Source organism: Rhyacophila brunnea, unplaced genomic scaffold (assembly GCF_057557595.1).
Source record: "Rhyacophila brunnea isolate RB1 unplaced genomic scaffold, BYU_Rbru_1.0 scaffold_144, whole genome shotgun sequence".
Taxonomy (NCBI): domain Eukaryota; kingdom Metazoa; phylum Arthropoda; class Insecta; order Trichoptera; family Rhyacophilidae; genus Rhyacophila; species Rhyacophila brunnea.
Genome location: NW_028232800.1, coordinates 227,618 through 251,617, shown reverse-complemented (window position 1 = coordinate 251,617; position 24,000 = coordinate 227,618). Strand labels below are relative to the sequence as shown.

Sequence of the window (24,000 nt, the reverse complement as noted above, 5' to 3'; positions counted from 1 at the left end):
CAGAATCTATTGATGCAATTATTCCCCGAAGCTAAAATGTTCAACTGTAAGTTCTTGAAACTGAAGAATATTGTAGAAGAGCTCATTATTGATGGAGTGTGTGAAAAAGCACATTCATCAATAAAAGACATAGATAAGGAGCTAGTTCAGAGAAATAAAACCATTATTCTGATTTGTATTAATTTTTCATTCGATATGGTGGAGTTACAGAATCTTAAGGCCATAAAATTGATTGGAACACTCGAAACTATCAATTTTACGCATGACCAAGACGATATTGAATCATTCAATTTCGTTCATAGGGATCTAACTACATTCGAAAATTATACGGAAGAAACCATTGATATTGATCTTTATGCCAACAATGTAGTAAATTCTCTGATGGTTCTCAAAAGTGTTTCAAAGAACTCCAAAATTGTTTTTAAGTACTTAGTCACATTGGGAAATTGCCACATCGACAACGTATTTGACAAAATAAGAAAAAAACTTATGGTTTCAAAGAAAAATGTAGTTATGGAGTATTTGCATGAATTTGTTGATCATGGGATTGTTAAATGTAAAGATCGGGGATTATTAACTTTAAATTTAAGTAAGAACGACAGGAATAGCTTGTTAGAGTGCGAAGAGTTTAAGGAAATAATACTATAATAATCGACTTCTATCTTTATGGTTTACTTGGATATCTTGATTAAATCAAACTAATTTAGATTATGCCAATAAGGAAATTTCCAATGTAAGGAATCTATTCAGAATTATTAATGAGATACAGAAATGCTGCGTAACTTGGGGGTACTTAATAGTGTTGGAGATTAAACGAGATATTTTTCTGGAAATTCAAATTCCAAAAAGTAATTTGATTAACATTTCTAGAATAATAACAATAACTATTCCCCATAAGACTTCTTTGTAAGTATGATGCTGATAGAATATCCTTGAATATACTCCAATTACTACAATTGCTGCCATTAGAAAAGATGGAAATAATAGCAGGTATTTGAAATAGACCATGGAATGGGAGCTTGGAAAGCTGTAATGACTTTTAAACCTGGTTAGGGCATTTGGAATATTCCATGCTTTGAATTTATAAGTTTTTATGCGTCTATTGACCTTAAAAAATGTCTTTAAAATACCTGATATTATATAGGTGTAACCTATTTTAATTAAAATATAGATATGCTTGGAGGACCTAAGGGCACAAATTGTGTGATACATAATAAGAACCAATGGGAGAATGCTAAAAAATTTGTCTATTCTATTATACATTAGGGTAAACTATTCAAACAAAAGAAATACCAAACAGACCAATAAAATATTTCTTAGTATTTTTATGTACTACTTTTGTGGCCAACAATATTTTTGGCCCTTCTGGATAAATGATTGTTGAAACACTTCAAAATAATTTGCCAAAAATCCTTAAAATGAAACAGAAAGTAAGATTGTTCTTGATAGTTGTTGCATCTATTTTATTGATACCGAAATATTGTTCGTTAGATTTTATGTCTTTCGAATCATGCTATCAAGGTTTGGATAAAACAATTAATATAATAACAGAAGATTTTACTCCTCCATTCTATGTTTCAGATCACAAATCATATTTGATTCCATCAATAAGCTACACAGACAGATTTATTCCATCCCCGTCTACCACTATTCTTATAGTATGTAGCGACATGGTATATTGGACACATAAATTATCCAAACTTAAAATTCGTTCTCGTGCAATAGAGATTTCTAACAGTGATCAGAAAGGTAACTACTTCTTAAAAATAATTTTGAAAATCTCAAAGGAAACTAAAATGGTGGTCAATCCATTCTCTTTCCAGCCTATTTCTGAAATTTATAAAATTGCACAGGAGTTGTTTGAAGTTCGCTTTGATTTCAACTTTTTCAATCCACATACAGAACTTGGAAATAGGATCATATTGGAAATGGCTAGCGTTGATTTACAAAAATTACTAATCTTTTTGAGAGTTGTTATGAACTTCAACTCGCACTATTATGGAATCTATTACTATTTCCCTATTGGGAATAAAATAATCAAAGGAGATCAATTGGTTTTTTTTTCATTGACCATTGCATTGATATTATTATATAAGTGTAAGTTCAATGAATCTCCATTCATATTATTCCTTAGTATGTGTATGTGTTATCTTCATCCTTTGGCATTTATTTTCTTTTACAGAGAATGCAATGCGTTCCTTTATACAATTATATTTACAACAGTAAACTTGAAATATGGATTTATATATTCACTTGGTTGGTATATATATATTGTCTATAATGAACTAGCAAATTTGATTAAATATAAAATATTTGATCAAAGAAAAACAGACCTAAGGATTCATAAATAGCCAATACACTTAACTTCTCCAATTTACTTAAAGTTAAAGAATTTAATATTTTAATGGTGTAAATTGCTGGATAAATTAGTTTATTTGTATCACCATCTGAGCCAATAAAACTAGTTGTTGTGTTTAGGTTATTTAAACAATAATTGTTAGTTTTTGACTTTAAGTTTGTGCCCTTTCCTATTAGTTATTATGTGTGCCTATTTTTAAACTCGGGTAGATAGTTTTGATTGAGTAAATCATCTATGATGATTTTTGGAATTCCCTTAAGTCAACCAGTCTAAAAAATATTTATTAAAAATCGGAAGGAACGTCCCCATTCTTAAAAAAGGCCCCGACCGGGAATCGAACCCGGAACCTCTCGGACCCAAACCGAGTATTATACCGCTAAACCATCAGGGCTGTTAGTGCAGCATATATATTAAATAATTAAGTACAATGATAGCAGAGTTCAAAACTACCTGTGTGATAAACCGGTATGCAATTTGATAATTGTTCAATATAAGTTGATATTTCGAAATAAAACAACCACCAATCAATATTCAATGGTAGGTACCATAGTGGGCCGGAAACAAATTCATTCAACATAACATCAGTTTATTTCTTTGCAAAGACTACCATTGCATTCGCTGCAAAAGCTTCTAAATGAAAAACAGGTTTTACTCCTAACCTCATTCTTTCCTCATATTTTAAAGCCAGTTGAACTAACTCTGTTACTTTTGTAAAGTTCTTGTGAAGCAATCCAGATAAAACACCCAGATGAATATCGTGTGCGTCGATGCATGATACAATTAAAGATGTGATCTCCTTCCTTATCTTAATCATATTCTCAGCCTTTGCTGATTTTATTAATTCAACTATGGCTTCAACTTTTAACTCCCAATCCAGTTTAAATGTTGTAAGATCTGGTTTTTTCTTCTTCGTTGTTTCTGACTCTCTATTGAAACAATACATCTCTAACAGACAAATTGCTCGTTTAGCATTTCCTCTAGAATTTTGAGCTATTTGTTTCAAAATGAACAGCTCCACTACATAACTCTCCTTGTCTATGATGCTTTGACATATGGAAACAATCTCTTCATCAAGAAATCCTCCGGCTCTGACGAATAAACTTCTACTTCTGATAGGTTCAATCAATTTTGAAACCTCTGTACATACCATGATAATTCTAAGATGAGAAGTGTACATTTCCATTGTTCTTCTAAGAGCCGCTTGTGCATCTCTTGTAAGATTTTCTGCTTGCTTTATTACAATTAGTCTTACAGATCTCTTTTTTTGGCCAAACATACCCATTATTGGCTTGTTTTGTGCAATTTCTTTTACTATACCTTGAATAATTTGTCTATCACGATTTCCATAATCTGATGGTGTTATCTCCACCATCTCCTCAGACTCCAAAAAATCAATTATAATGGGCTTTGAGTTGATTTGAATTTCGGATGATTTTTGTTTCATTTCTGGGTATTTTCCATACAAATGCTCGATTAAACATCTTACCAAGGTATTCTTATTGTGTCCAGATTGGCCATATATAATAAGATTTGGAATGGTCTCCAAAGTGTAGCACTTCATCATCGACACAATGTTTCTATGTGAAGTTACTTCTTTAAAAGACTTTGGTCTGTATTCATCAATCCATAGCATTAGGGAAAAAATTTTAAAATGCAAAATATGAAATGGGAAAGATTATTAACTTAAAGAGAAAGCAAAATAAAATGTTTTAATTGAGATAATATACTTTACCTATTTAAAACGTTAAAAGTGGGAGTGAGTTCTACAATGAAGGTGTTTGATGCAATAGTGGGACTTTTTGATTAAAACTACTCATTTTATAAATATTATGAAACAATTACCATTTAACAACTAAAATGTTTATACAAATATGGAAAATATTCATATCGAACCAAGAATGACGTATAAGCATATTTCTGGCGTTAACGGACCATTGGTTATCCTAGACAACATTAAATATCTAAAATACAGTGAAATAGTGACAATTACACTTTCTGATAATACAACTAGAAAAGGTCAAGTTCTAGAAGTTTGTGGAAGCAAGGCAGTGGTACAAGTGTTCGAAGGAACATCTGGTATAGATGTAAGAGATACCCATGTAACATTTACCGGTGATATATTAAAGATGGGAGTATCAGAAGATCTTTTAGGACGAATTTTTAATGGAAGTGCCAAGGTTATTGATGGTGGACCTGAAATTATACCTGCTGATTATTTAAGTATTGAGGGTCAACCAATAAATCCACAAGCAAGAATTTATCCAGAAGAAATGATCCAGACAGGAATATCGGCAATTGATACAATGAGTTCCATTGCTCGAGGGCAAAAAATTCCAATTTTCAGCGGAGCTGGACTTCCTCATAACGAAATAGCAGCCCAAATCTGCAAACAAGCCAGCTTGGTCAAAAGAAAGGACACTCTGGATACCTCCAAAGAAAACTTTTGCATAGTTTTTGCAGCAATGGGGGTAAATATGGAAACAGCCAAGTTCTTCAGGTCTCAATTTGAAGAAAACGGTTCTCTTGAGAGAACTGCTTTTTTCTTAAACCTAGCCAGCGATCCAACTATTGAGAGAATTATTACACCAAGACTTGCTCTAACAGCTTCAGAATATCTAGCATACGAAACAGAAAAACATGTTTTAACAATAATGACTGATATGAGTTCTTATGCAGACGCTCTAAGAGAGATTAGTGCAGCAAGAGAAGAAGTTCCAGGCAGGAGAGGCTATCCAGGGTATATGTATACTGATTTGTCGACCTTATATGAAAGAGCAGGAAGAATAGAGGGTAAAAATGGATCTATAACTCAGATACCCATCCTAACTATGCCAAACGACGATATCACCCATCCAATACCAGACCTAACTGGGTATATAACTGAGGGACAGATTTATGTTGATCGTAAAATGCACAATGCAGGATTATATCCACCCATCAATGTTCTTCCATCACTCAGCCGTCTAATGAAGAGTGCTATTGGGGATAAAAGAACAAGAAGTGATCATTCTGACTTGTCCAATCAGCTTTATGCGAAGTATGCTATAGGAAAGGATGCCCAAGCCATGAAGTCTGTTATTGGGGAGGAGAGCCTAACTGATGAAGACAAGCTATCTATTGAGTTTTTGAACAAATTTGAAAGAGAATTTGTGTCACAGACAAAATCAGAAAATCGTTCAATTTATGAAAGTCTTGATCTAGGCTGGAAGTTGCTCAAAATATTTCCAAGAAACATGCTTAATAGAATTCCAAAGGACATTTTAGACAAGTACTATGATGAATAAAGAGTTTTAACACAAAACATTTATTTTTAATTTTCTAGTGTATGTGGTCCCAATATGGACTTTAACCGCAAGAAAAGAAGAGCTGCCGAACAGCTTTCTCCTTATAGCGGAAATGAGGACTTAGAGGGTAATGACACACCTATAGAATCAACCAATTCGCCTATAAAGAAACGTGCCAGGGCTGTAAGAAATAAAACAGCCAACAAAGACAATTTACGTGGAATATTTGGTTCAACCAAAAAGCTGTTTAATCCAGTTATTAAAAATTGTGACGACCCTTTGGCAGGGTTGAATCAATCATTTTTTCATGCAATTTCCAAGACGCTTGATACGCAAGCCAATAGAGATTTGCGACCACTTATCAACCAATATGTTAAATATTTGGATGAAATAGAAAAGAAAGCGTAAAATCAATCAAATAAAAATATGATAGTTAAAGGTTTGTTTTAATGATAAATTTTATATAGGTTCAAGATTACTTTCTGTAAAAAATTACTGGTTCAAAGTCAACCAATTACAAAATATGTTGGCTTTAAGAACTTTTGAAATATCATGTATGTCTAAGGTTTGCTTAGTGGTGATAGATGGATATGGTATTTCAAACAATCATATTAATTCTACTGAAGAAGCAAGTTTCATAAATTCTCTCAAAGAAAGCTGTTTGTATTTTGAATTAAGCGCTCATGGTGCACATGTAGGCCTTCCAGATCGTTCAATGGGAAACTCTGAAGCTGGCCATATGACAATCGGAGCAGGAAGAGTTATTCCTCAGGGAATTGAAATGGTCAACAAAAATATCAAAAATAATAAATTGAGGCTGAGAATAGCCAATATTTTACCGGAAATGTCCAATAGAATTCACTTGGTAGGCTTATTAAGCGATGGTGGTGTGCATTCATCTATTAGACACTGTGAAGTTTTGATGAATACAATCTTATCAATAGATACTTCTAAAACAATATTAATTCATGCCATCTCGGATGGAAGAGATACTTCTCCTAAGGTTTTTAGAAAATTCTTTGATCAGTTTGAAAATATTGTTTCTGTTGCAGGAAGATATTATACAATGGATAGAGATCACAATCATGATAGAGTTGATAAAGCTTTCAATATGATGACCAGGGGATGTGTTGAAGAACTTGATTGGGACATGGTTTATAAGGATGGAATAACTGATGAATTTATTGAACCAATTTTGATTAAAGATGAATGTGTCCATCCCAACGACACGCTTATTTTCTTCAATACCCGTGCGGATAGAATGATTCAAATAGTCGAAAAATTTTCTAAGATCAATAAAAGCATTTATACACTGACAGAATATAAACCTGGACTAGGGGAAGCTATTTTCCCAAATATTGAAATCAAAAATACCCTTTCAGAGGTTATCTCTAGGTATGGGAAAAGTCAGGTTCATTTGGCAGAAACAGAAAAATTTGCTCATGTAACTTACTTCTTCAATGGATTATCCAACAAAATATTTCCTCACCAACTGAATATTTTAATCCCCAGTAAGAAGGTTAAAAGCTTCGATCAATTCCCAGGCTGTTCAATGCCTGAAATCTGTGAAAAAGTAATTGAATTCATAAAAAAGCAAACAGACTTCATTCTAGTAAATCTTGCAGGTCCCGATTTAGTTGGGCATACTGGAAACTACAAAGCTGTGTTGGAAGCTATTAAAACAGTAGATAAAGTTGTCAAAAAAATATTTGATTGCTGCATGGAGCATAACTATGTGATCGTAATTACAGCAGACCATGGTAATTGTGAAAAAATGTTTGAACACAATGATGTTTGTAAAACACATACAACAAATAAGGTCCCACTAATAATTTCATCAACCAAGCATCAGAAACTATTGAGTGGTAGGATGGGATTAAGCGATGTAGCACCTACAATACTAAAAATTATGAACATCAATCAACCACTGGAAATGTCTGGAAAGCAACTATTAAGAAGGAAATAAATTTGTTCTGAAATGGATTTATTAGAAGTCAATATCAGCATCCTCCTCTGATTCTTCTTGTACTACTTCAGTGACAGTAGCACCAGCTGAAGTTGTGGAAACAGCTGCCACTGGTGCAGAGGATCCAGTTGAGGACAAGAGGTCTACATATTTGGATGGCGATAAAGCAAACATGGAAGCCACCTTGGATGAGCACTCCAAGCCAAGCGTCTTGAATATAGATTCTATTTTATCTTTAGTTACCTCCTGATTGGTTGCATGGATAAGCAAAGCAGCATGAGCATATGATTTATTAATTGTAGTCTTTTGCATTTATCGGTTAGGGGCAGAAAGCTTGGGGTTTTTTAAAATTAAAATTTGGTTAAAAATTTTCAAAAAATTTTCAAACTGTTTGAATTTTATTAATAAAGAAATAAATATAAGCAACTCCTTTGAAGATCCATTTTCACATCCTTATTCATGAGATAAACATAAGAATAAAAACCACCAAAAATGAAAATATACAAAATTTTATCAATTCTTTTAAATTCTGGATTTGCTCAGGTCTCCTTTGGTATGATGGTCTTCTCGACTGCTGATATATGTTTCGGTAAACTTGACTAAGTAGAGGATTTTCATCTAAGGATGAATTGAAAGTAAAACTATTAAATCTAGGATAGTTGTGCATAGTAAAATAATACCCATCTCCAATATTAGATTCATAGGCATATTCTCTAGTAAAAAAATCATTATTACTAAATAGGTTTCCATATTGAGGAGAGTAAGCCTGGTGTCTATCATAAGCATCCTTTTTCTCTTGTGTATTTAGATCCAAATATGCTTTTTGGAGTATTCTCATGGCATCACACGACCCATCTATGTGAGCCCGAGAAGGATGATACTTCGATGCTAATTTTCTATAGGATTTCTTAATATCAGCTACAGAGAATGTAGAGTCGACTCCTAAAATTTTGTAACTATTTTTATGCTCCAAGTCAATAATACTGCATATTTCCATGTAAAGATCATACTCTTTTTCTGCCTTCTTTAATTCTTGTAAGCTCTGCTCAGATGCATGCTCCTTGTATTTAGTCCTACATTTTTCAAGAGCGTATTTATATTTGTTATTATTTGTCAATTTTTCTGTTGAAATTCGGGGCATTTCCTTGGGTAAATACTGTAAAATTTATCTGAAATATTTTAAATAAATAATTTGAAATTGAAAAAAATATATTTTTACTTTTAAAGCGCTAATGCTATGGAATTAAGGAATAGAATATGGTCAGAATTAACTAAATTATAGGAACATAATGCTACTGATATTCTAATTATAGATAAGCTTATGTTGAAGACTATAATTATAAGTGAAAATGTTTTAAATATAAAATGAACAGTAGAATTTTTATCTTTTGATGGTAGCTACTCTAAATTGTTTCATTTTGACATTGTGAATAGTTGTTTTTTGAGGAAAACAGAATAACCAGTATAAAATGTATTCTACTCATATTCTCGGACTCCAAATAGTTGACTTTGTAGATCTATATAAGATATGTGATATTTATATGAATAAGAATAGTAGATTCTTTACTTTGATAGACAGCATAATTATATTGTATGATCAAAGTTTAAGGAATTATCCTGTGAAATATACTTGGGAGTGGTCGATTTATATGAAATCAGGGTTATTTTGATTATCAATTAAAAGTTAATTTAACAAAATGTTGGAGAGATTAATATAGTTTTAATTATGTTTACAATTTACCCTTTTGGTTTGTTTTTACCTCAATCGTACATGGGTTTTATGGTTGATTACTTTGCTATTATTGGAGTCATGTAAATGGTGTTAATTTTATCAGGGAATTTCCAACATTTATTAAATTTAGCTTTCTATAAAATTTGATAATCATCAATCGATTTTAGATTGAAGTTTTGTTACCCCCAATGAATAAAAAACTAAATAACATTGAGAAGCTAAACAATAAAGTGGTATTTTTTAAATCATCATCAAACTTTGAAATCAATAATTGGCAGAGATTTCCATTTATGTATATTAATAACAACCATGGATTTATTAACCATGAAGGTCGCAAAAGAATTGATGCGGCACTAGGTTTAATAAAACTAAAGTCACTGAGAAAATAGAATATGTGAATAAATACAAACATTCATTCTCATTGAATAGATAGGTATGGGGCATGGTAATGGAATTTCAACATATATTGAAGTGTTAAGTGTATATCCTTCCACAATATATTGATCAGTTTGGATCTCTGGCATTATAGGCCATTTTGCTACAATTTGAAGATAATCTTGATTTTAACGCACAATTAATATTCTATCGGCTTGTAAATACCATATTCTTCATCTAATCGGTTACAATTTCAAAATTATAAACACTTTTTTTAAAATTTTTTTAGACCCCCGAATTCGATGAATAACGATCTTAACACTAGCTTGAACAATTTAACAATAAAGGCAGCTGAAGCTACACAGATGAAACAACCAATAGTCCACTGTGGAGATTTGTCCCTAAAAACTACTTCGTTAGAACTTAAATCCATTTTTGGGGATTTTAATGTGACGAATGTTGTTTTGAAAAAGACCCCCAATAATCAATATTCTTTTGCCTTCGTTTACCTTGACACTATTGAAGCTGTAGAAGAAGCTGTGGAAACTCTTAACTATACGCAGCTACATGAAAAAGAAATAATCATGACAGTTTATGATCCACAAAATAAATATAAAGATGAGAGTAATGTATTTGTAAATAATCTCCCAGAAGAGATGGCTGCTAAGGATTTGGATGCTATTTTCCAAGCATTTGGAACGATTGTTAGTTGCAAAATTTCAACTGACCAAAATGGGAAATCTAAAGGGTACGGCTTTGTAAAGTATAAATCTAGCAAGTCAGCTAAAAAAGCAGTTGCAAGCTGTAAAAATGTCAAAATTGGTAGCAATGCATTGGTGGTTGAGTTATTTGATAGTTCAAAATGCAAAAGAAATGTTAATCACACGGCTTCATCGTCCTTCACGAACTGTTTTATTAAAAATTTCCCTCCATCTTATACTAAGGAAAAATTGAAGGAATTATTGGAGAAATACGGTAGGATTACGGAAATGTATTTTCCAGAAAAGCCTAACGGAATGACTGTGGGCTTTGCATGTGCAAACTTTGAGAAGCCCGAAAACGCTCTTAAAGCAATAAACGAGTTGCATGATAAGAGAATATTTACGAATGAAGAGATGGAAAAAGATTCAGAGTTTGCTGTTGAGCCATTCTACATTCAAAAGGCGGAGAAGAAGAAAGATAGAATGGATTCTTTTAAAGAACAAACAAACTCTAATTTGACTACTAGCTCAAAATTAAAGAAAAATCTTTATATCAAAAATGTGCCAGAAACATTTTCAAGAGAGGAAATTCTCAGTGTGTTGAAGGAATTCGGCGAGATTACAGATATTTATCTCGCAAAAGATACTCTCCATCCAACAAAGCAATACGGATTTGTCTGTTATGCGACTTTGGAAGAAGCCGCAATAGCTTTGGAACGCAGCAGGCAGGTACTTTTGGATGGAAATCAGTTGGAACTATTGGTTTATAAGAACAAATATGAAAGGGACTTTGAGAATAACACATCTAATGGAGTTTCAGCTCCATTTTGTACCACGAAGTTGGGGGGTTCAAAGGAAGAGTATCGAAAAAAATTGATCTCTTTAATTATACCCATCGCTTCACAGTATACTGAAAGCTGGAAAAGTGTAAATGCTTCAGATCAAAGTGAATTCGCAGAAGTTATTGCTGAATCAATAATGAAGTTGTCACCCGATACTATTAATACAGTTCTAGAGAATACATCAGAGCTTAAAAATCAAGTTTCGCATGCAATCATTTCAGTAGATGATCATTCAAAACTTGATTAATTTAATAAATTAATCCAAAAAACTAATTTTAGTTTTATTTTTTATTTGCTGGCTTTTTAGACAAATTCAGAATATTTTTTCGGTTTTCTTCATTCTTTTGGAAAAATATCAGATCTTAAAATGAACAGAAATATAATATATAAGTAAAATTAAACGATCCGAAAATAATTTGAGAATAATAGCTAAATTCAAAAATATACAAAGATAATTCTCGGAATTTTAAAATTGTACTATGATATTACTTTGGAAGCTAAACATCTACGATTAAATGCATACGAGTACTGTACATGATAATGTAAAATTCAAATCATAACCATTTAAACATTTGAAGTATCTGAGGACTTAATAAAATAATAAGATTTATTAGTTCATAAAAATAATTTGTAAGTGAAAAATAACTGAGTTGGGCTTATAATTTCAAGTTATATAACTATCCTTTAAGTTCCTATTGGTGGTTAATATTCGATTTTATTTAGGAGAAAGGAGTTTATTACAATCCAGCGTTTTATACCCTCTAAATGAGTGAGCTATATTTACAGAATGTTGAAAGTGTACAGAGGGCGCCCAAATATAAATTATACGAACTCATAGAAAAGCAGCTAAATCATATGGATTGTACTCCTTTAAATGTTTTTGAAATTAAAAATTATATTTATTATGGATTTAGTAATGAGGATTTACGGCCACAATATTGGAGAGTAATGTTAGGATACCATTGTAAAAACAAATTTAATTCGGCTAATTATTATTCAAAGGCTAGAAATTCATATTCACTAATTGAAGTATCTACTTCCGATAAATTCATGGATATGATCAATAAGGATATATTAAGAACCAAAGCACTGCTGCCAAACACTGGATATGTTGAGTATATAGATTCAATTAAAACAATTCTATTGAAGTTTGTCTCGACAAATTCAAGCATAGGCTATGTACAGGGCATGATTGATTTGGTATTCCCAATTTATCATGTCATGGCTACTAGTAAAGATCTCGATATTCAAAAATATGCAGAAGAAGACTCATTTTACATGTTTAACTCCTTAATGTCCGAAATCAATGATTGCTTCCATAAAAGCTTTGATAATTGTAAAAATGGAATAAAAGGTAAAATAGGAGCAGTATTTGATATCATCTTTGAAAAGGATCAGGAGATTTATTATGATATGCTAGACAAGGGACTTCTTGATACGGATTTTCCCATGAAGTGGATTGTTCAACTTTTCAGTACTGTTTTTACCTTGGACGATTCGATTTGGCTCTGGGATAAAATTTTGAGCGATTCCTCAAGGTTTGAAGTTTTGAATTATCTTTGTGCAGCAACAATTTTACTTCTTAAACCATTAATTTTGAAAAATACTTTCGATAAATGCATGATAATTTTGCAGAATCCCTCTGTTATTGATGTGAAGATGATATTTAGCCTTGCAGATGAATTAAGACGGTCCAACAAGGTATTTGAAGAAGTTTTTGCAGAACAAACTCAGTCAATAGTGTAATAAATTGATCACCTGCTCATCATTTATTTGTAATATTCAAGATCTTAGGTAAAAGCATGTTTATCTTAAAAATCAAGGCCTTCAAAAGTTTCCTATGCATTTTTAAATCTTTTCCTCCTCTAATGACGGAATTTTTTGAAGAACGTTCAACAAAAATTCGAAAATCTGAAGATACATTTTTCAACCCAGCTCAGATCTTGAATCGTGATATTTCTGCATTTGTAATAAAGAGTCTATTCAAAGATCGAGAGCGTATTCGAATTTTCACTGCTATGTCAGCTACTGGATTGAGAGGAATTAGATATTTAAAGGAGATTCCAAATGTACAACTGTTTTTCAATGATATTTGTCCAAATGCAATTTCTACAATTAAAGAGAATCTGAAATATAATGGTTTCAGTGAATTTTCAGAATTTGAAAATTTTTCAGAGCTTAGATTGAGTAAGGAAAAGATAAATATCACTCAAAGTGATTGCAACGTACTAATGAATCAAGTGAGCAGAATATTTGATGTGGTCGATATTGACCCCTTTGGAAGTTGTGCTGAGTTTGTAGATGCAGCCTTTAAATCTACTAAGCATAATGGTATTATTTGCTTTACTTGTACAGACAAAGCTGCTCTATGTTCGAAAGAAGGTAAATGCTTTTTAAAATATAATACACTAATCAAAAGAATTTATTCCAAAAATGAAACACCGCTTCGGGTTTTACTAAGTTTTATTTCTCGTGAATTTTCCAAACATGATGCGAGTATAGAGCCTATAGTTAGTCTTAGTGTTGATTTTTACGTTAGAGTAATTGTTAGAGTGAAGAAATCAAAGGGCTCCCAAGCCTTGACCAATAATTCCCATGTAATGATTTGTGATTGCCAAAATAATAAAGAACAGAAGTTTGGGAGTATAATAAATCCACTTTGTGAAGTATGTGGGTCAAATATGAAGCTATATGGCCCATTCTGGACAAAGTCGCTTTATAACAAAGAAGTTATATCTGACATTCTTTCACACACCAGTGAAGAAGGTAACGAACGTATGGTTGGGCTTCTTAAATTGATGTATCAGGAAATTAATACTTTGTTCTACTATGACATGTCATTGATATCGAAATTTCTTAAGTTAAATGTCTGTAAAATAAAATACATAATGTATGCATTAGTGAACGCTGGTTATGAAGTATCTTTTTCGCATTGTGACAATAACATTTTTAAGACAAATGCACCCCTAAATATTGTGCATGAGATTATTACAGAAAGGGTGAATGGACTAACTGAGAAATATAATTTTGAAATTAATTCATTGGTGCAAAATCTACTGGAAAATGATTATCATCGAGGATTAATGAAATCTGGGATGAAACCTGGAACGCTCCCAAGGAGATAGTATATTTTTCTATAACTAATAAATTTAACCACATATCAGCCTGTAACATATTAATGTCTTATTTTTTGTATTGGTAACATTAGGTTATTTTTGGGAAAATATAGGGTATAACATCGACTGTTTGGCGGATATTTCTCGTGATATATATATTAAGAATTGAAATGTTGTTTCTCTTATGATTTTATTGATGATGCCTGTGTATTTTCGTTTATCCTCATTAGAAGCCCAAATTTCACACTTAAATTTTCAGAGTCAATCTAATCCGGTGTATGCTTGGAGCTTTGAAGGAATTAAATGTATGATCTAATCTACATTGGACTTAAGCATCATTTGTGATATTATTAAGTGTTTGTAATATAATAAACCTTTTAATTAAGCTGGAAAAGATAACCTCGTTGGATCAACTTTAGAATCATTCTTTTTAATATTTTTGTTTCTCTTTATATTTACCATTTATTTAATCTTTTTTAGAAAAATTTAGACGTTAAATGTTTGATAGAAGAATATGGAATACAATCGGTAACAAGAAAACATGTTCATTTCGTTTGGGAACAAAAACAGAAACTCTTTGCAAGAACATTTACAATGTAACTGGTCTTTGTAACGAATTTAGCTGTCCACTTGCGAATACAAAATATGCAACAGTTAGAGCAATTGGTGAGGAGCTATTTTTATTTGTTAAAGAGCCAGAACGAGCTAATTCTCCGAAGAATATGTATGAAGAAATAAAATTGAACAATGACTATCCAACAGCACTTAGGGAAATCGAGGAGAATTTGGAGTTTTGGAGCTCTGAAATAATTCACAAATGCAAGCAACGACTTACAAAATTAACCGAATATCTAGGTCGTTTGGAATATTATAAAGAACACGGAATGCCAGAAATGACAGTTAGAAAAACAAAAATGAATAGACGAGAAAAGGTTCGAGCTCTTAAAACTTTGAACACAGTCAATTTTGAAAAGGAGGTTGGTGAAGAATTAATGGTCCGTCTTAAATCAGGAATATATGGAGAGGAGCTTAAAGATAAAGTAGAGTGTGCCGAAGAAGTTTCTAGGAAACAAAGAAAGAAACGATATATTGCAGATTTTGAAGAAAGTAACGAAGTTGAAGATACTAAGAAACTCAAAAAGAAAAAAGAAAGAGAAACACATATGGAATGGTAGCTTTAAGTTAATAAATATCTTTGATATACATTCTCTAAAGGAGTTACTGCAACCATATTGTCATATCTAAACTTTGTCAATAGAATGGGCCCAGTTTATGGTTTCTTTTTAAAGATAATATTATTTTTATTGAAATGAATAACTAGTTTTATTCTTTGTCAAGATGAGATGTTTAACATAGAAGTATGCAATCTATCAAACAGACAATTAATAAATATCCTATTGCTAGTGAATCTAAAGCAGCAAAGTATAAGGATGATATGATGTATTTTTTAATTTTAAATCATTAATGACTAATTACTCTTAAATATATGGAAGACATCACAAATACTGTTCTTGCTTGCCAATATTGATTTTATAGTCCATTTAAAAATTCTATCAAATTTGCTGAAAAATTCTATTTTTCCAGTTCCTAAAACATTTTTTCCCCAAATGGAGCTTAGAAATTCCTCGGAATCAACTTCCAGTTTATATTATTGTACAAATTGTGGTGTAGACATCACACTAAGGCCAAAAGATCCAATTCGCTGTCAACATTGTGGAAAAAATGTTTTAGGAAAGCGTAGAAAGCCAAATTCTCCAATTCAAATGCAAGCACTTTGATGAGTAAAATGGTAACATGAGATATTAAAATAAATGACTTCATAGTTCTTTATACCAAAGCAAATGTTATATTTTCTGGTATTCATTCAGATTAATGTTATCATAGAGAATCGGAAGTATTCCAGACGTGTATAGAAAAATTTAAAATACTTATAATTTATTCAGTAGTTTTGTTTGTTGGCTTATAAATGCCTACAATCATGGCATGGTTTTTTTCGTAAGTCTCCAATGTTACTTGTTCTTTTGGTCTGAAATCATGCCTTTTAAGCCAATTGACTTCGTTTACAAATACTTGTTCTGCTGGTATCGAGGAATCAACACAAGAGGCTTTTATACTTATCATAATTGTACCTTCATCTTTTAAGAAGTATTGTGCATTTTCCATTACAATTTTACTCTGATCGGCCTGGCTGATATCACTAAAAATGGTATCAACCATGGGCACCAGCATTCTATACTTACTAGGGTTTCGTGCATCTGCAATAATTGGAACAATATTGGCTCTTTTAGTTGCTAAATTGATTAAATCCCTACCAGATCTGGTTGAAAACTCAACAGCATAAACTAAAGTGTCTGGGCCTACAATATCAGAAACATGAGAAAGTGTAGTTCCTGAGGATGCTCCAAGATATAAAACTGTAGTTCCTGATTTGACGCTCATAAATTCTAAACCGCATACAATGCCAGCTGCTAATTTACTTCTGAAACAGTTCCAAAATCGATATTCTGTTTTTTCACCATTCTTTTCAACCATTACTCTTTTTTCATTGTACACACTGGTTCCTGGAATCATATTTAAAGTTAATAATACATCTTCTTTACCTCTTCCAATATAAATGTCTTGAAATTTTGGATGTGCTTCTACAACTACCGATTTTGAAGCTCCTGCAATATTAGTTCCCCTCTTCTTGTTAATTTCACGCATATTTCTGTCATTTTTAAAATCCAGTCTATTTCCAATAGATTTTGACTTTGATGTAGTTGACTTAAATTCGCTTTTAGTAATTTTTGCCATTCTTGGGTTAAAATTTTAAGAAAATCAAAGTTAAATCAAGTCAAATATTCTACGAAGCTGCTCCAAACCAATATATACTATTAATAATAAAGTTTTTGAAATGAAATATTTGAGATACCAATGAATTACAATTGGATGATAAATACAAAGATAAATCACATTTTAAATTGTCATGTTAAATCTTTCAATGTAGGCATTGTCTCCTTTCCTTTGATTATTGATCAGAACAAAATAGGAAATATTATTACAACTAATCCTTGGCCTTGCTTTTGGTATTTTATATTAAGTCGAAGAATTTTCCAGACTGTTTTGCCCATAATGAGACGATTTACTCTAACCCCTAGAAAGAGTATTCACACAAATACTGGAATTCACGTAAATTCAAGTGTTCTAAGAACGTCGATTTCTATGGATGATGCCAAAAAAAGCTTTAGGAATATTCGTGACAAAGAGTACCGGCAAATGTCTATAAAAACGATTTTCAACTTTCTGACTTACAACAAGTATGATGGAAATTTGACCCAGAATACTCTGACAAATCCATCAAATAAGGATTTTCAAAGTATTGTCAAGTTTATATTTTCATACATAGACCCACAGCCATTTAATAGATTTGAAGATGACATCATTCAAATTTTGAAAATCTTAAAATATCCTTATTCGAATGAAATTACACGTAGTCAACTATCCTCCATAACTCCACATGCCTGGCCAGCTATATTAAGTATGATTTGTTGGGTTGTGGAATTGATCACAAATTGTGAAAAAAATAATTTAAAGGAGCAAACCGTGGAATCAGAATTCTTTGAGTTTGTTTGTATGGAGTATGAAAAGTTTATGAATAATGAGGAGGATAACTCCGGGGAGGAGGAATTTATGGAGAAAATGAAAAATATGCATTCCAAAGAAAACGAGCAGATAGAGTCAATGAAAGAGGAGATAGAGCTTCAAGAGAATGAACTGAAAACAATATTAAGTAAGTTTGAGGATGTTGGCAAATTGGATCAAAAGAAGAAGAAGCAGAAGGAAGATTTAAATATGTTAATTCAACATCAGAGCCAAATAGAATCCAGAAAAATAAAGTACAGAAAAATTATTGAAGAAATAAAACAAGAAATACTCAAAATGGAAGGGAAAACAAAAATGCTGTTGAAAGAACAGACAAGTTTGAATAGTTTGATTTCTGATCAGGAAATAAATATTGAAGATATTCAGCAGTTGCAAAAGCAAAAATTAGATTTAATGCGTGAATTAGATCGAATAAAACCTGTTAGAGATCAATTATTGCAAGACATTAAAAATTATGACAATGAGCTTATATTGGCACAAGATCACCATGATAATACCCTGAATGAAATCTCTACGATGAGAGCTGGAGATAATTCGGGGCTTTCCGTCAATTTGACAGACTATGACAATGAACTTAATGATAAAAAAGAGACATTAACTAATTTTGAGATTAACAATAAAAATTTAGAAGTAAAAATTGCAGAAAGAGTTGATACAATTAAAGATTATGAAGCACAGCATTCTTACTTAATAAATAAGCTAACTACTATGGGAGCGATATACTCCGAAAAGAAGGATATATTTGACATACAGCAGCAACAATCTTTGAAAGACCTTGATAGATTAGAAAACCATCTATTGAAACTGAAGCTGGAATCCGTTTCTAGTTTACAAAAAAGTGAGAAGGAGCTTTCAGAAAAACGGATCGAAATAGATCTTCTAGAATCTCAGGTTTCTCGTGAAATAGATGAAATTAACAAAGCAATTTGGATATTTCACAATGATATTTCAGCCCAATTTGGTAAAATCACTGAAATGGAAGGGGAGTTAAAAGCTTTATTAAATGATTGTTGATAGCTAGCAATTAGATTTTTCAATTATTAAATTATTTTGTGCGAAATTTTATTGATTAAAGAACTTATTTTTCACTGGATTCAGTTGTACAAAATTATATAAAGTAAATTTTTAACTTATGAATTTATTAGAAGATATTTTTAAAAAATCCCTTTTTCTTTTCTTCTGTCTTGGATGATTCTGAGGAGAGTGAATCATCTTTATTGTCTTTTTTTGGTGCATTTAAGTCACCTAAAATGTTCTTTGGAGCTTTAGCAATAGAAGACTCGTTGTCTTCTCCAGTCTTTTCTTCTATTTTTTTATTAGCTTCCGTAACTGTCTTCTTTTCTCCAGTCAACTTATTGTCTGCGTTCATTTCTAATAAATGTTTATGAAATTTATACTTTAATGAACCAATTATTTTTTAAGGATGAATTAGTGATCAATAATCTTTTTATGAATAATCAAAATATACACTATTACATCTCAATATTTCCAAATTACAATCAACCGAATGGGCTGTATTCTGTGATTGAAAGCGCTGTTGTTTTTGATAGGCTTCAGAGTGATACAACTTCATGATACAATAAGGAGTTAGGAAAATTTTCTATAAATGTAATTAGTTTCACGGTAAATACTGCTCACAAACGTTTGAAGAATCCAATATGTCTGGATAGCTCATCTCATCATCTTTAAACTGTTCTGGCTTTCCAAATTCTTGAATGAATTCCTCATATCGCAACAAATACTCTTTTAAACCCAAATCATCAAACTCATCGGCCTTCTTTTTTCTTTTAATATTTCTTTTTGCGAAATATCCTACCAACTCCTTAGAAATGGTATCATATAATTTAAAATAAGCTGGCAAAATCGCTCTTTTTGCAATAGCTTGCCTAATCAATTTTTTATTGTTATTATTGATATCAATTTGTTGCTTATAGGCTTTTATTGTATCAGGAAATATAAAAAAAGAATCTAAAACAGAGTGGTTATATAAAAAAGAAATAGAGTGATCTTTGGACGGTACTTCTTCTTGGAGCTGATTTGTTGATTTGATTGTATCGTTGTCGTGAAATTGATACTCTTTCTTCACACCATATAGTGAAGTATTATTGGCATTTCCAGGAAAAAATGTCTTAGATTCGTTATTATTAACATTGTCTAACATTTTCAATTCTTCTTCATAATATCCAACCTCTTCAATTTCGCCTTTAAGAACAATGGATCCACATAATCGTCTACGAAGCATTTTTGCATTTCTCGTATAAATATCCATGCTTATACGTTCCTTCTTTTCTGTATCATCAACCAAATCATTAAATCTTTTTTCAGTCATAACACTGGTAAATGGATCTACAAAATTCATAAATTCTGTATGTGTAACTGAGGTTGTATTCTTTCCGTTTGAAAATGCTTTATTACTATTTACATTGCAAATTGTTTTGTTTGCTTGAGCGGAATTGTTGGTATAGCCACTATTCCCAGAAAAAGAATTATTTTCCTTCTCTGTCATTGAAGGGGAAAAATATTTTAATAAAAATCTTACATTGTAGAAAAGATATTGAGGGCTTAAAGCTTATGATGCAGCATATTTTTTATCTTTCCTATATCAAGTAAATATTTTCCATTGTTTATATGAAGGTACTTATTTTTCGACCCTTGTAAATGCTTGGCGACATTATTATTGGTACGTTGTTTGGATTGACCTTATATGGCTGTTTAGACTGTTCTATGGATTCCAAAGCAGCCAAATTCTTTGCGGAGTCACCAGGCGGTAGAGTAAAATACTATACAAATATAGTAAATTATATATCTTTGCTTTCATTCACCTTCTATACTCTCAAAAAGATCTTCAAATTCAACTTTCTAAAAAGAATTCATTCTTATTTGATGTCCATTGCACTTCCTCTGGAAACTACACTCACAATATTTTATTGGGGAATCAAACTGGTAGATGCTGAAGCTTTCCATCGCGAAACTATCGAAAAGACCAACAGCATTCCTATGAAAATTTCCATACTCCCAGATCTTTGCCAGCATTTCTTTCCATTCATTGCCTGCTTATTATCTCCATTTAATATTTGCTCAAGTAGCGGAATAGTAAACACTTCACTTTTCACAATAACTTTAACATATATCGGATATATTCAATATTTACGTATTTTCCATCAGGAATATACATATCCATTCTTAAAAAATGGAAGCTATTTGGAAATTACAGGATTTTATGGATTATTAGTTTTTACGCCCTTTATTATCTATAAATTACTTATTTTGTTAAAAGAGAAGGAAAAGATAATAAAATCTAAACAAGAATGAATAAATTCTATCAGTTTATTCAAATAAAATATCTAAAAGCCCTAATCTCATCATTAATTAAAAATTACTGATTTAAAGTTGATAATCATTATTGGGAGTTTGACAGGTAAAATTTCCCGGTATTTTTGTATGTTAAAGCCCGTTCTTCTTCGACCCTTCATATGGAAGACAGAATAACCCAACCAAAAATTTTCAAAAACGAACAGCAGTATTCGAAATCATTCCTAGATATACTCGTGAATGAAGTTCCTTTTGAATACAAGTTGAAAAGATATAGGTCTGGTAAACACTCTATTGAAAGTATACCGTACGAAATTGACGATTGTCATAAATTCAGAAATAGTGTATACATTCATGAGAGAAAAGTTGATGAGAAGAAAAAAATTTCACTGAAAAAACCTGAAAACCGGGATGAAGTTCAGAATATCGACAATATTCATCCCATTGATATTATAAAATGGGAGAATGAAATATTTGATGTAGACAAAAATGACGATTGTAATTTATATACGCAAGTGTCAGAGAGGATTATCCAGAATCGATTTAATAATGCAGTAACCTCAAATCGCTTAACTGTTGAAATAAAGGAATATGTTTCCAAACTTCTAGAGTCAAACTGGGAGAAAAACATTGTATACGATAAAGTATGCGATCAGAAACCCATGACCATCTTTATTGATGATCCTAATTTAATCTTTGAAAACATTGATAAACAACAAAAGATCAAAAAGAAGCCAATCAAAAATGGTAATTTGGAGAAGCCCATTAAAAACAAGTACAACATTAGCAACGATAAATATTATGACTCAGAGGTGAGGAGTAAAACAAGCCTAGTTAGTTTTGGAGTGCAACATTCTATTCCAGCTTTGAAACTTAATAGTCAGTTTTATAGAATTAACCACACCAAAGAAGAGCTACGCAATTTTCATAAGCCATCGCTTGTTATGCCAAATAAGAAATATTTATTCTATAAAACAGTTGGATTTGACAATTCTCTTTTAGGAACTAGTGTGAATGCTTCAAATGCATTCATAAGAAAGCCCTATGAACTTACTTGCAATGATTCTGCAGAGATTGTTATTTTTGAGTATTCAGAAGAGCATCCATTCTTCATAGTTAATCCAGGAATGGTAAGTTTGCTGAATCGATATTATCGTAAGATTGACAATCAGGATGATTTGACACCAAAAGATTGTATTATATTGGAGCCTGATGATGAAGGCCCTTTTATGGGGTATGGAAATGTACCATTTGGTAACACAATGAACACGATTGACAATAATTTGTTTGTTGCTCCAGTTTTTATGCATAAAGCTCAGAATGATTATTTATGCATAATCACCGAAAACAAGCTAATTGTTCGTAAAATAAATAAAGTTTGGTTGGTTGGGCAAGAACTGCCAAAGGAAGAAGTTTATGCGCCTCATTCGAGAAAACTAAACCAATTTTGTAAAAATCGTTTAAAAGTCGCGGCTTATAGAATTTACAATAAGAAAGAAGATCTTACTATGGAGCAGCTGGATGAGGTTATGCCATACTTCTCTGAAGGATCTAAGAGAAAATGGTTGAAAGAGTATTCTGACACGATTAAAAGAGGGAAGGACAATATATATGTTCCAAAGGAGAATTGTAATATGATGAATGAGGAAGATTTGAGAAAGCTTGTAATGCCTGAAAACATTTGTCAGTATGAGAGTATGCTTGCTGAAGAAAGAAGAATGGAGGATTTAGGCTACAAAATACTGGAGGACGAGGGTGATTATGAATATACACCAAGCTGGGTTCTTAGTAGAAATTTTGTAAATTCTACTAACGGTAAGGGTCTTTTGGAGTTACGAGGAAAGAGCGATCCAACGGGAGTTGGGGAGGGATTTAGTTTTGGTAAAGTGAGATTTAAAAAGAATTCTGAAACTGAGAATCGTAGAATGCTTAGTGAACACCAAGCACAGTACAAAAGTGAAATAGCCAAAATCTGGAATTCACATGTAGAATCATTAAGCAAAAAATATGAAAATGGTAAACTGAGACATAATTTAGATCCTTACGGTTTGATCAAAAATGGACATTTTCCCATTCCAAGTGAAGGCCAAGACGAATCCACTAAAACCTTGAAAAAACACAAATCTGGTGAATTGTCCAATGATATTGTGGATGAGAGCAACTGTCTAACAATTAAACGAACTTATTTGGAAAATGGCAAAGAGATTATTAGGTCGGTTAAGGTCTATGATCCAAAAGTCGTTAAAGCATATTTACTGGCAAAAAAGAAATACAGATCAGAAGAGAAAAAGACGAGTTTAACATGCTCTAACTGTGGACAAAGTGGACATATGAAGACCAACAAGAATTGTCCAAAATATCAGGGAGTAAAAAAAATTACTGGGAAAACTCCAAAAGAAATACTTCAAGAAAAGCTATTAAAACTGATGGCTCAACTTACTAACATACCATTTTCATCACCCTTTCACCGCCCAGTTTCTAATAAAAAATTCCCAACTTATGCAACAATCATTACAAGGCCCATGGATTTTTCACAAATTAGAAGTAATATTAAGAATAATTTATATTCTTCATATGGTGATTTTCTATTTGATCTTGAACAGATCTATGAAAATTGCAAGGTGTTTAATGGACCGGTTCACTCCCTTACTGAGGTTGCCAAAGAAATTTA

The 24,000-nt window shown here is 31.8% G+C and overlaps 1 protein-coding gene, 1 non-coding gene and 2 pseudogenes across 2 annotated transcripts; 2 read left to right on the top strand and 2 right to left on the bottom strand.

Annotated features, from left to right (window-relative positions):
* Positions 1-2,678: 2,678 nt before the first annotated feature.
* Positions 2,679-2,750, bottom strand: TRNAP-UGG (transfer RNA proline (anticodon UGG)). Its single transcript has one exon. It is a non-coding gene; the product is annotated as a tRNA-Pro (tRNA).
* A 1,507-nt stretch (positions 2,751-4,257) lies between these two features.
* Positions 4,258-5,643, top strand: LOC147075463 (uncharacterized). The gene has a single exon (XM_085942433.1). It carries the CDS (start codon positions 4,258-4,260, stop codon positions 5,641-5,643), a length of 1,386 nt encoding a protein of 461 aa, XP_085798559.1.
* Positions 5,644-14,872: 9,229 nt separating this feature from the next.
* Positions 14,873-15,550, top strand: LOC147075462 (protein MAK16 homolog pseudogene; annotated as a pseudogene).
* Positions 15,551-16,310: 760 nt separating this feature from the next.
* LOC147075461 (uncharacterized) lies at positions 16,311-17,078 on the bottom strand (annotated as a pseudogene).
* Between the last annotated feature and the right edge of the window lie 6,922 nt (positions 17,079-24,000).